Consider the following 13611-nt stretch of genomic DNA (forward strand, 5'->3'; position numbering starts at 1 on the left):
GCACGTGAATTTAAGTATTTATACTTTTTTTTCTCATTTCAACTTGCTTAATTTTATTCATCTTGTATATTTTTCTTCTTTATACCTATTTTATCATTACGAATTTACAATAAAAAATGTTTTTTTCAAGTAATAAATTATTATTTTTTTACTAGAGGTATTGTTTTTTTTTATATTTTATTTAATTTTAACCTTCAGCGAAATTTCTTTATCAATTAACATTTAATAATGCTATAAATTTTTATATTATTCTTATTAATGGAGATTACATATGACTTTTTTTTATTATATGCTGAAGACAATACTAACAGTCTAAAATTCAACTTATCATAAGCAAAAAATTTGCGATTTTTCTTTAATATATAGCACGAATAGAATTAAAAAAATTTCAATTAAAATATATTTCAACATAATGGAGATGAAAGGAAAGACGCAAATGAATTAGGGAGGCACAAATTGCAATGTATCTAGTCAGCATCATTGATAATGTTAGTTAATGAAATGAATTCATCTGATGAATTATCACAAAAATTAAGTCATTGATGCTTTGTTTTCTTAATTTTCCACTCTTTAGACAACTATATAAATTTATTTACATTTTTTATTAATGGATATAGCTAAAGTTATCAGCTTTGACACACTCCCTTATCAACAAATCATTTTGACTTATATATTTTCTTTTTTTCTTATAATTTGGTCACTTTTTGACTTGATGCAAAATGAATTTTAGGAATTACTAACTAATATTTAATGTAAATATTAAGCTAAAAACACAGTCTCATTACATAAACAGTAATTTCTTCTTCTTCACTTCTTTTTTTAATCGGTTATTTTATTATACAATTGATGTCGTTTCCGATTATTAGTCATTTTTGTTGGAGGAAATCATCAAAAAAAAACTAAGCGAATTATGATAAAAACAAACGTTCAAACACGGAAGCACTTGGCTCATTTTCATCGACCAGCGTACCATTATACTTTTCTATGTAAATCCATTTCATAATTATTTCTTTTTGTCCATTGTTGAGCATTTCATATGAATTTATTATTATTTATAGAATGACGATGAAATGGAATTATATCTCTCTTATGTCCTCCTTCCTTCCTGATTCTGAATCTGATGATCATTGCCTAACTACCATGAATTATTTTGTAATTACACGAGATTAATATCAATTGTCCACTGACACTTCCGTCGATCCCGACGTCTCAGAATTTTCATTTGCTTCATTTACATACTGATTACTTGTGTTGGCTTGTGCGCTCTCTGAAATTACAATAATTATATCATTATTAGTTTCATTTTGATAGTGTCAAAATCGTTTATAACAATCAACAGGTTAATTATGATGACAATGACAATGTTAGTGACGAACAGAAATTATTTATAAATTAACGGATATTTATAATTTAAAAGGTGAAGTTCAAATTTTGAACTTGTCTTCGTTAAGTTTTTTGAAATGACGAAATTCAAATTCTAAGAAACCGTTAAAATTTACTTTAAATCCACACAACTTTTAGACAATTCTTGAACACCGTTTTGAGGACAAATCTCTATTAAATAAAACCATATTTTGAAAAATATATAATTATCTTGAACAGACGACATTTAAAATTAATTCATATTGACAGACTTGAATGAGAAGAGTCAGAAACTTCAATACGCTTTTCGTGAACTTCCGATGCTAATGAATGAGTGTGGGAAAAAAGATAATGAAAATAATAAAATAAACAATTACCAATCAACTTTCTCACCTGCTACAGCTCTGTCGACATTTGCACGATCTTTAAGGATGTATGCGGCAGTTATAAGGAAGAAGACACCACCAAGAACTTCCACAAATGACGTCGTAAATAGAGAGTATTGAAGGGCAGTAAATTTAACTGTTGTCGAGTCTTCTGGCACCAATAATGATGTAATTGTTGTCGTTGCATTTTCCGAAAGTTGTGATAAACTTTCCAATGGTCCACGACCGAAATTCGTTGAAGCTGTTTGTTTTCTTAAAAGTACTTTAATGGCCTCAGAAATGACACCAACTAAATATGGAGAACCAGCATCGCCAAAGGCGTGTGATATGAGAATTTGGAATGCTTCAGCTGTCGATCTACGAGTTGGCACTACAACGTACTAAAAAATTTTAAAAAAATATAGAATTAATGACAATATTCTTAACGTACTAATTGAAGAACAAAGAAAGCATGAAAGAATGGGGGACATGAGAGAGTTTAGTAGTGTAACGCACTAAAAGATGGCGCTGATCATTTCGTAAATGTTTAATACAGTCTCTTTCTTTTTCCTTTCTTTCCATCAACAAAAACTCTACTTTAAGTAATTAAATCAATACTTTATCAAATAATCTACAAATTAGTAACTAAAAATTTGCAAAAATACTTCAATATTAAGGAACTTATGTATCCTGAATTATTTGAGCAATAAAATGATGTCATGAATGGAAACGGAAATGAAAGTAATTAACCATACCACATTTAAGGAGACTTAATTGACTTCCTGAGAAGTCGCAAAGTAAAAACATTTACGAAAAGTACACTTATAAGGTAATTAAAAAAATAGAAACAGAAGAGGAGACAGGTAGACAGAAATAATTGGAAAAATAAGGAATAATAGCAAATAATTGAGAAAGCAATTTAGAAAAATTTTTAGGCAGATTCTTACCAAAAGCATATCAGCGACAATAGCCCAATTTAAATTCAGTGCAATTTGACCGAGAAAGACTGAGATGTATGCGAGTGGAGCAGATACAGTAACGAGAATCATCGATGCGGCGAGCAGTGGAGCACTTAATAGTAAACCAACTGCACAGATAATAGGATCACCTCTTGGATATCGTTTACTTAATTTTGTCGATAAGTATGAACCAAGAGGTACACCCAAAATGCCTGCAGTCATAGTTATTGCACCAAAGATAAACGAAACACTAAAAATATTGATAATAATGGAAGAGAATAGCGATAAGTATACATAAGTCTATATCGTCATTTATAAATAATGTGTGTGTATGTAAATATTTGTGATAAGGAATGTAAAAAATCATAAGTTAATAAAATAATTCAGCATACATAATCCACTATGAAAATATCTTGCGCGCTCAATTACTCAGATTAATGATATATTACGTTATAATTTTAATTAATTAAAGCAGAGCCAGCTGATGTATTAAATAACAACAGCAGCTTACCAATAACATATCCGCAACAATACTCCAACACATGTTTAATGTTAATTGTGCAAAAAATACGAAAAAGAAGCACCAATTTGCATTGTATTTAGCGACAACTAGTGCAAAATAAACGCATGGCGCTGAAGTAATTAATCCAAAAGCGCAAATCAGTGGATCGCATGTTGAATCGATTGGACGTAATCGTTGAGCGATTGCTGAGCCTAATGGAACACCAATTAGACCAGCTAACATCGCAACAATTCCAAATTTATAAGAAACTCTGTAAAAAGTCAAATTTATGTAAATGTTAGTAGTTTAGCTACGATCAATACATACTCGTTAAGCTGAATATTTTCTTTGCCCGGTTGCATTTTAAGTCCAAGATGCATGAACTTTGGTCCGAACCATGCAAGAGCACCAGCAACAAAAGCTACACAAGTAAAGCCAGCTGTCGATAACATGAATGATTTATTTTTGCAGACATCCTTAACATCTTCAAGATATGATGTAGTTTGCATGTGTGATGATCCCTCACTTTGTCCTCGATCTGGCTCCTCAATAAAGAATAATAAGACTACAGCGACTAAAGCTAAAGCTGGGGTGACTCTTAAAGCCCAATGCCATGATCCCAAAGCTTTTGCTGTTTCAGATCCAACAATATAACTATAATGATAATATAAATGTTAAATTAATAATCGGATATTGTAGACATGAGTTGTTAAATGTAAATATTTACCCTAAGCCTGTTGTCATTGATTGAAGGTGAAATTTTCATTTTACGAAAAAAAAGAAGTGGAATTAAAATTTATTTTAAAGGTGAAAGGACAAGCTGAACATACCTGAACCGACAGGAATTGCAAAGTAAAAGACAGCCAACATTTTTGATCTTAAATCGTGAATAAAGAGATCTGATAAGATTGTTGGAGCAATTGTGGAATAGCTGGCTTCACCAATTCCGACAAAAGCACGGAAAGCAATAAACCATCCAAAACTATTCATAAATGATCCTAAAAGTGTTGTTGCACCCCAAAGTGTAATACCGAAAGCCATGATTGCTTTTCGTGAATATCTGTCACCGAGGTATCCAAAGATTGGTGCAAATATCATGTAACTAAGAATAAAGACAGTCTGAAGAAGACCGCCATCATCATCTTGAATATTAAATGAGTCTTGGATATCAGTCAGAACACCTGAAAAAATGCACAAAAATAAAAATTGTGTTAATTAAAATTGTGGTTATTTTAAAGAAAGCTTAATTAATATTATTTATTATTGCATGTGAATGTCATCAGAAAAGTAATAATAATAATATAAAGTCTCACGAATGTGTGTATAAAATGCTACAAGTGTACACGTAATTTCCAACACGTGATAGCAAACATTACGCGCTTGTTCTGCATACATTTGTAAACATAAAAAATACAATAATAAATAACGTCGTATTGGTCTCGACTGAGCTTATGTGGCAAAAAAAAAGACTAAGAGAAAAATGTATAGGGTTATGCAAACTAAGTATCGTATGATTTTTCCGAGAGCAACAACAAGAAGACATTACGAAATTTACGTCAATTTTAGGCGGTCAGTGCCAACAAAAAATAGAAAACTAAATCTGGCTGGTCGTTACGTCAGAAAGCGCAATATTGTAGCATAAAATGAATCAAAATATAACGGTCAAAATATATTTGAAAAATAACGGTTAAATAATTTTTGAATTTTGAAATTTATCCGGTCAAAAAATTAACTGTGAAAAATTTAGAGCTAAATTTCATGAACATTTCTATTTGTTGCCAGCAGAAGACCTGACAAAAACTGATACAAATTCACAAACCAGAACCAGCACATGCTATAAAACCTTAAAACCTCATTAAAAAATTCTTTATCTGAAGGAATATGTTTTGAGGTCAACAAAAATAAAATCAGACACGAGACAGACAAAATGCGGACATAATTCTTAATTAAATTGCTGAATAAAAATAATATTTTCATATTTATTCATAAACACAGGAAGAAGTAAACAAGTCAAAGAATTTATAAATATTCCTGTATATATTCTATTTTTTTGATGATACTTGCAGTATAGCCATTATGCAATTAGGTGCTTGAAGAATTTTGACGATGATAATAAACTCGTGATAAATAAGTTTCAAGAGCGCCAGCTACACAATCGTTTACTCAAAAATAACACAGTCATAAAACAAAAAAAAAATTGCTTAATATCGTATGTACGGAATTCCTCGAAACTCTACAAAACTGACTACATCATCATCAAAAATTCAATATTTTATTTTTTATTGAATATTTCTTCAGCCATATCAAGCACTTGTAGCTGCTAGCTGCATGTAACGATAATTATAGGGGAGAATATCCGTTAAAAATCAAGCTACAATGCACGCCTAATAGTCTAACGATTTTCTCTCTATACCATCCGTGCATGTATTAGGACAAAAGGACGAGCCCTCATATCTAACGCGCGAGTCTTAAGGACTATGTCGATCTTGAAATCTATAAATAGTTTTCACAATAATCATTCTTCTTCCATCACATGCGTCGACAAAATCACGCGAGACATTCCATTCTTAACTAAAATGAAAACATTACGGCCTTCCCAAATAGTTTTTTCTACTTGAACTTTGTTATTTTTTTTTTAGATTTGTCGGTTAATATACATTGTACATCGACATAGAATTCAAGAAACTTCATTACATGAGTAGCGTCATCGTATTGTACATTTTCTCTCTATTTTACTACAAGCGCTCTGATTGGTTGTTTCTCATCATACGATATGCTTTTTCCTTTTGCATTATAATAAGTGAGTACGCTATAAATCGTTGTATACACGTGAATTCAGTCCTATCGTTGTAGTAGTTTGTTATGTTGGCTTATGAATGAATTTCTCCAAAATGATTCCTCTCGCCCTTGTCTGCCTCATACCGCTTATACGATTCTTATCATCGTATGAATGAACATAAAACGACCTAATATTTTTCTTACTTTTGTAATTCCTTCATATAAGTATTATCGAAGGTGTGATAAGGGGAATTGTAATTAAAAGAATTTAAAAAGCAATCAATAGTTTAAGTCATGTGGGTTTTTTTTTTTGCCGACTTGTTAGATATAGAAATGTTTGTTGGGGGAAAAATAAGAAGACATTCTTGAATCCAGTTATTATACTTGGAATGGTGTGGTTTCGTACAAATACGTGCAAAATTTTGTCGCCATGAATTTTCTAGAAATAACCCATATCAACTTGACCGTGGTGGCAATTAAACACGTTAATTAGAAATCAGTTTAACAAATTTTTTTAAAAAATGATGAAATATTTTAATTCTATGGATATACTCAAATTTGACCTTAATGAAAAACATTTGAAAATTTAACTGAACATATTCTTTTAATCACAAGTTATTTTCAAGTCAAATCCAAAACAAACAACCTCAACTGTTTCTCGGTAATACGATACATATTAAGTTTGCATTCCAATGAATCACAGAGTGTGTCATGATTCATCCATCGTACGATTTAATAGGGAGTCAAAAAAAAAAGATGATGATGTGGGATTCGACGAAGAAAAAAAAATGACGAAAAACTTAGTACATTGAGCAATTCACACCATCATTTATACTATTATTATAGTATGTATTCATCTGTGACAATAAAACAATTTTTATAAGATAAATAGGAACTCTTTACGTCACGTATGATATCGACACAAACAAAAAGCCTTAATGTATATTATTAAATGTAATCAGAAATTGAATGGGATTAACTAGCTCTCGTAATCAAAGACGAAAAGATTTCTCCGTGAAGGCCAAATGATTAAGTCAGCAAAAATCACAAAAAATATAAATAAAAACAAATCATATACGCAGCAGCAGCATGTATGAATGAAATGAAATTGAAAATCGTATGACCTGACTGAATAATATATAAATATTATTTCATCTAAACTGTGAATAAATATAGTTCATTATAGAAGGAGATAATTGAAATTCAATCGAGATCGTATGATCGTACGATGCGAGAATAACGTCACTAAAACTTATTGATACAACTATTTTGATCATTTTTTGTGTCATAATCAGCTGCCTCTTCTGTTGATTGACTAGAAATTTGGATCTTTTTATGTAGATGGATTTAATTAGACCATTTAATATAATTGAAATCACACTGCTCTTGCCACTTCCAATAAGTTATTAGTTAAACAAATAATACTTGAATCTTATGGAAAAATACTGCTTAATCAAATGAGAAAATGACTACGTGAAACCATTCGGAATCTGCTTCTTCTTCATCACTTTCTTGGCATTTTTTTTTTTTTGTTGCTGCTTTATTTTCTCCCCACAATTTATCGTACGATACTTTTTTTAATAGTCTACAAATGTATTATTTTGGTGTCTAAACTAAAGACATTCACTCAGGTAGACGGAGTTAATTGAGACTAGACTACAAAGACATTATTGTACTCACCAGCAATTGTAAATCTATCCATGTAATTAATTAAATTAATGAAGCACAAGACTGCTACTGTAAACCATTGACTTTTTGTCACAGAGCTAAATGTTTGTTCATTTTCACTTCCCCTCCGCATACTTTTTCGATCCTCTTCAGTCATGACACTCTCAACTTCAGGACTCATCAAATGTTGACTCGAATGAGTCGAAGGAATTGTTGACACTGTTTGAGACATATTTGTTCCAGCTTCTCCTGTATTTTCAGAAGGATCGTTTGCTTTTAATGCTTGATACTTTGGATTTGACATTAACTACTTTCTAATACAACTTTTTTTTTTATTCTTTTTTATCTGTATGTATGGAAAACTCCCTTTTCTGCTGTTTGTGATTTTGTGGATACTTTTTTCACAAATGGATTATTTTTCACAAATATTTACAATTATTCAGTAAAAATTTCTGTTAATCCTAAATTAATCTATTATGCAATGATATTTAAACACTCTTTTCTTCTATGATCTATTTTTGTAGCACTTTTAAAAATAAGAAAAATGAAAAAAGTCAGCAGATATTTTTACACTTCTGTTCAATTAGAGTTTTGCTTAATAAATGAGCGGATAAAATGAAAAATTTCTGTCTCTCCGAAGACTCTTTATATGTGTTGGAATGACTCACTCACACATATACACACTACTTACTATTTCCTAAATTTAACTTTAATTCAATTACTTATCATAGTGATAGACTTAATTTGAACAATATAATGTGACTTTAATTAATAACTTTAAAGATCAATCAGCGTAATCATAGAAAATTAACGAAAATTGATTTGGAGAAATTTTCCCATACAAATAATTTAAATCAAGGCTGTTCGTTAGTGTTACACATCTTTATGCTGTATATTTACCTGATAAGATGATTGGATCTTAATCCTACTGTATCTTTTTAAGTGAATTGGGAAACTCGTGCTTCACTTTAGTTTATCAATTTTATGCTTAATGCGGATCTTTTTGATAATAATATTTACTTTTAACTGTGCTAACTTGACTTTGTTTTCATAACTATTTATGAATATGAGTAAATAAGCCTGTGTAAAACTAATTAAATTGTTTTATTTTTTTAAAAGCCTAGGTTATTGAGTGATGAAAATGAGTTTCGTTAAAGTTTCGTTAAAATATTCAAAAATAAAATGTCCGTTATAAATTTTGAACTTTTATGTATTATTTCTGAAGACTCAAAATCACGATTCCAAGTACTTAATTGTTTAAGGTGGCATTCTAATATTTCATCGAGATTAAGACTGTAATACAAAGCTGATATTTACTTGAAATCCTGTACTTCAGTTTTATATGATTATTACATCAATATGCCACTTAGTATTACTAGGTTACATTCCTATAAAATTTATCATTCTAGCGGACCATCGTTTAATACTTTTTTCATGTACTACATGTGTCGTGTTTCTAGTTATCATTTTCATTGCATAATGTGTAGTTTTGCTGACGATTCAAGAGGCATGACTCAAGAATCAAAAATGTATAGTGTCTGCTGATGTTCCTAATATACGTAGATGCATAAATCTTCAAATATTACTCATGAAGATAGAAATCATCAGGCGCTTTTCGTCACGACGTGCCAATTATTAATCAATATGAAATTAAATGTTAATCATGACTGCACATATCACACGTGCTAATCAGACCACCTAAATGTACCAAAAAGCTGTGAATTAGCTGTGTTGCTCAATGTTTTCGCTAAATTCACAGAAATCCATTTTAACTTATCGATCCATTAGTGCCTATATCGATTTGAAAATATTTAAATGAGTCATACATACCCACATTTCGTGGGTTATTCAAAGATTCCCAATATAATACAATTTCTTCAATAAAAAATATATAAATCGTTAGTTCATGCTAAATGCTATTTGATCTATGACATTAGAAACTATATTTGTCATGCCACGGATTCTAATTGGGGTATATTAAAATATTCACAGCTCATTTGACTTTTCTATCATTCTAGGAATAATTTTGTTAACTTGATGATTTAACACCACTATTTCCATTATGGATTCATCTAAAAAAAACCCAATACATCTCAAAAGGAAATTGAAAAGGCTGGAGTTTGTGTAGGATCTTAAAATATTAACGGTCATAAAAATTTTAAACTTTTATTTTGGACGAAATAAGCTTTGGATATTTTTGAAAGCTCGCGAAAATCATAACAAAAATCATCAGAAATAATATTTTATTACAATTTAAAGAGTAAAGATGCATAAAGCATATACACTTCATTCGCCATCAAAAATATCGGTACAGATTGAATCAATTGCCGGATACAGAAATAATGTATTGCTTGGAACAAGGTCAGAAACTTGAAAATTGATAAAATCCAAAATTTCTTATCTTTTCTTTATTTACAGACAGGGACATTTACTTCAATATTGCTTTCAAGAATCATTGGAAGGAAAAATGGAACTTCAATTGTTACAGTATGATAAGAATTTCAGCAAAAAACCAATTTTGCAACTTCAAGTGATTGAGGATTATAATTTGCTGTTCAGTCTATCCGATAACATAATATCTGTTAATGATATTTCACGTCATAATTTTCCACTGATTCATTTAGCTATTAAAACCAAAGGTGCAAGCACATTCTCAATGGATGTCCAGAAGACTCAAACATTAACAGGTAAATTATTAGATCCCAATAGAAACTAAGCAACTAATAAGTATGATAATTATTTGCAGATCAAGTAAGTCTAGTCGTTAGAGTTTGTGTAGCGGTTAAAAGGAAGTTACAGTTCTATTATTGGAAGAGAAATGAATTGCTTGAATTTGCACCAGACATCGAGCTTTCAGACATTCCAAAAGTTGTTTCGTGGTCCGGAAATTACATCTGCATTGGATATAAGACAGAATATATTCTCTTTGACATTTCTGATGAAAAAAGAAGGAAGCAAGATTTATTTCCAACGACTAGCTCATCAAGATCAATTGATCCATGTGTTTCGCTTATTGATAATGAAAAGTTCTTTGCTGTGGTCAAAGATGAACATTTAATAACGATTCCAACGTCCGATGATGCTAAAAATAATGCATCGGCTCTTGATAGCAAGGCATCAATTTTAGATCCAAAGAGTGGAAAGTCTTTGCCGACAATTACATGGTCAGAACCACCAACAATTGTAGTTTGGGATCAGCCATATCTTATAGGATTAGTGACTGATTCTGTTGAAATTCGAGTACTCGACAAATCTGGTTTAGAAAAGAATAATTTAATTCAGACAATTCCAGAATTACAAAAGGCAAGATTTTTAATTAACGGACGAATAAATCAGCAAGGATTGATTTTTGCAGCATCCGTTTCTCATCTTTGGTGTATTGAGAGCATTGATATTGCCACACAACGTCAAAATTTACTTCAGGATAAAAAATGGTTCCTTGCCTTACAACTAACATCAATGTCTGATGAATCTGAAGAAGATAAGCAGTCGATAACTCATGAAATTCAAACTTTATATGCTTATGACTTGTTCGTTAATAAGCAGTTCCGTGAAGCTATGCTTGAATTCTCAAAACTTAAAACTGATCCAACAAATGTCATCAAATTATTCCCTGATCTCTTACCAACATCATGTGAGCCACAAGTTCCTACAAGACAAATGTCATCGTCCATGGTTGAATCGGAATTGATGAGGGAAATGCCAAAGTTAACTGATAAAGATTTGGAAAATGGCTTGCTTGCCTTAATTGATTATTTAGTGGAAATTCGTTCACAAGTTGGAAAAATTCAAGGAAATGCGAAAGCTTTTGGACGAAATCCCAAAATTTTGCTCTCTATTATTGACACAACCTTATTAAAGTGCTATTTGGAGACGAATGACTCTTTTGTATCATCATTAATTAGATTAAATAATTGTCATTTGGAGGAATCAGAAAAGATTTTAAAATCATATAAAAAGTTCAGTGAATTAATTATTTTATATCAAGTTAAAGGACAGCATAAAAGAGCATTGACATTGCTCAAGACATCACCAAATTTTGGATATGAAAGAATCATCCAATATTTGCAGCATCTTGGTGCTGATCATAAGAAATTGATTTTTGAATTTGCTGACTTTGTCATTCAGGAACATCCACAAGAAGGATTGAAAATTTTCATTGAGGATATTCAGGAAGTTGAGAACTTGCCACGTGCTGATGTCCTTGATTTCCTTCTTAAGAATCATAAATCACTTGTCATTCAATATTTAGAGCACATAATTAATATTTGGAATGAAGTTAAGCCTCTGTTCCACAACATTCTAATTCAGCAATATAAGGAACAGATTTTCAATCTCAAAAGTGATCCAGACTTGGAAAATGTTTATCAAAAGAAGATTGAACTACAAACTATTCGTGAAAAGTTAATTAACTTCTTGAAAACATCAAACAAGTATGCAGCAGATAAAGTCCTTGTTGAATTTCCATATGATGATCTGTTTGAGGAACGTGCAATAGTTCTTGGAAAGCTCTCGAAGCATGAGAAAGTCTTGGCCATTTACATACAGATTCTTGGAGATGTCGAGAAAGCAATTGAATATTGTGATCAAGTTTACTGCTCAGCAGGAACTAATTATACTGAAATTTACATAATCCTGATTAGATTACTTCTTAATCCACCAACAGTATCACCCTATGGAAATGTTAAGCTACATCCTCAATGTTTACAGCCTGACATTGAAACTGTACTGAATGTTCTTGAAAATAACGCTAAGAGAGTCAATCCACATACTGTGTTGACTGTAAGTATACTTGCTGTGGTTTGTCTGTTCCTTAATTAATTTTTTACTGTTTCCTTACAGATTCTTCCCGATAACATTCCAATTGTTAGACTGAAAAAATTCTTAGAAGTGTCTTTACACAATCAATTAGAACAAAAGAGGAAGTTCCAAATGTTTAAAGGCTTGTATTATGCTGAAAATTTACAGCAAAAGGAACAAAATATGAGTTGCGAATCAAAGAGCTTTTTAATTACTGAAATGACTTTATGCTCAGTCTGTAAGAAGAAATTCAGTAACCAGTGTGCATTTGTGAGGCTACCTTATGGAGATCTAATTCATATTTCCTGCCAGGCAAAGGAGAACTAAAAGATGCAACATATTATTATAGACGTGCTATATTATTTACACAAATATACTTCTCATGGTTAATAATATTATTTTTATTATCGCTTTGTAACTCAATCTATAAGACCCAATTAATAAATCCTTCTATTACGCATTCAAACTGACTATTTTTTGTCATCTTTGCCTTCTGTCTCTTCCTCAGCTAATGCACTCTTAATTCCAGCATTTTTCCATAGGGTATCAATCAGTTGACCATCTTTGTGCATTTGTAGGAGAATGTCACATCCACCGACAAACTCTCCATTTATAAATACTTGCGGAATTGTTGGCCAGCTTGTAAAGTCTTTGATTCCTTGCCTAAGTTCTTCATCGGCCAATACATCATGAGCCTCAAAATCAACTCCATGCATTCGGAAAATTTGTACAACGGCATTAGAGAATCCACATTTAGGAGCTTCTGGATTTCCCTAGAATTTCATAATGTTCAAATGAATTTTCTTTCGGCTTAAAAATTTATTTTACTTACTTTCATAAAAACTACGACTTTACTCTTCCTTGTCATCTCATCGATGATCTTTCCATCAGTTGCAAATTGACTACATTGTATTAGAAACTGACGATGATTGCGTACAATCTGTCTTGTAATATTTTTAACTAAAAAACTCATTTTATCTGTTTATTGCTGTTTACCAAAAATTTTATTACTATAAATATTGATGTGAGTCTGTTCATGTGGAATTGCGACTTTATGGTACACTTCATTTTTTGGTGATTTTCTGGAATAAATTTTCAATATTGTATAATTTGTGTATTAATTTCTCAAGTAAAACTCAATAGGATCAAGAGTTCTGCTGAAAAATACATTATCATT

At 31.0% G+C, this 13611-nt stretch overlaps 3 protein-coding genes across 3 annotated transcripts; 1 reads left to right on the forward strand and 2 right to left on the reverse strand.

Moving 5' to 3' along the window:
- Positions 1-179: 179 nt before the first annotated feature.
- Positions 180-8217, reverse strand: spin (Protein spinster). The gene is made up of 7 exons (XM_070646428.1): positions 7647-8217; positions 4019-4369; positions 3916-3922; positions 3516-3842; positions 3198-3459; positions 1756-2128; positions 180-1267 (listed from the first exon to the last, which is right to left on the reverse strand). Exons 1-7 carry the CDS (start codon positions 7936-7938, stop codon positions 1173-1175), a joined length of 1707 nt encoding a protein of 568 aa, XP_070502529.1. The 5' UTR covers positions 7939-8217; the 3' UTR covers positions 180-1172.
- Positions 8218-9818: 1601 nt separating this feature from the next.
- Vps39 (vacuolar protein sorting 39) lies at positions 9819-12900 on the forward strand. Its single transcript, XM_070645481.1, has 4 exons — positions 9819-9995; positions 10053-10321; positions 10381-12416; positions 12477-12900. The coding sequence occupies exons 1-4, from the start codon at positions 9901-9903 to the stop codon at positions 12759-12761; spliced, it is 2685 nt and encodes an 894-aa protein (XP_070501582.1). The 5' UTR covers positions 9819-9900; the 3' UTR covers positions 12762-12900.
- Positions 12812-13427, reverse strand: Grx5 (Glutaredoxin 5). The gene is made up of 2 exons (XM_070645490.1): positions 13267-13427; positions 12812-13207 (listed from the first exon to the last, which is right to left on the reverse strand). The coding sequence occupies exons 1-2, from the start codon at positions 13405-13407 to the stop codon at positions 12905-12907; spliced, it is 444 nt and encodes a 147-aa protein (XP_070501591.1). The 5' UTR covers positions 13408-13427; the 3' UTR covers positions 12812-12904.
- Positions 13428-13611: the final 184 nt, after the last annotated feature.

The sequence above is a fragment of the Chironomus tepperi genome, unplaced genomic scaffold, assembly GCF_022539635.2.
Source record: "Chironomus tepperi strain 1889 unplaced genomic scaffold, CSIRO-AGI_Ctep_v1 contig_33, whole genome shotgun sequence".
Lineage (NCBI taxonomy): Eukaryota > Metazoa > Arthropoda > Insecta > Diptera > Chironomidae > Chironomus > Chironomus tepperi.

What these genes read in the sequence shown, in the direction of transcription:
- spin (XM_070646428.1), bottom strand. Translation starts at nt 7,938, where the DNA reads ATGTCAAATCCAAAGTATCAAGCATTAAAAGCAAACGATCCTTCTGAA. An exon ending in GAAAATATTCAGCTTAACGA is followed by an intron (nt 3,460 to 3,515) that starts GTATGTATTGAT and finishes GACTTTTTACAG; the next exon opens with AGTTTCTTATAAATTTGGAA. An exon ending in TTGTTGCGGATATGTTATTG is followed by an intron (nt 2,129 to 3,197) that starts GTAAGCTGCTGT and finishes AAAATTTTTTAG; the next exon opens with TACGTTGTAGTGCCAACTCG.
- Vps39 (XM_070645481.1), top strand. Translation starts at nt 9,901, where the DNA reads ATGCATAAAGCATATACACTTCATTCGCCATCAAAAATATCGGTACAG. An exon ending in AATGTATTGCTTGGAACAAG is followed by an intron (nt 9,996 to 10,052) that starts GTCAGAAACTTG and finishes CTTTATTTACAG; the next exon opens with ACAGGGACATTTACTTCAAT. An exon ending in GAAGACTCAAACATTAACAG is followed by an intron (nt 10,322 to 10,380) that starts GTAAATTATTAG and finishes AATTATTTGCAG; the next exon opens with ATCAAGTAAGTCTAGTCGTT.
- Grx5 (XM_070645490.1), bottom strand. Translation starts at nt 13,407, where the DNA reads ATGAGTTTTTTAGTTAAAAATATTACAAGACAGATTGTACGCAATCAT. An exon ending in AAGTCGTAGTTTTTATGAAA is followed by an intron (nt 13,208 to 13,266) that starts GTAAGTAAAATA and finishes ATGAAATTCTAG; the next exon opens with GGAAATCCAGAAGCTCCTAA.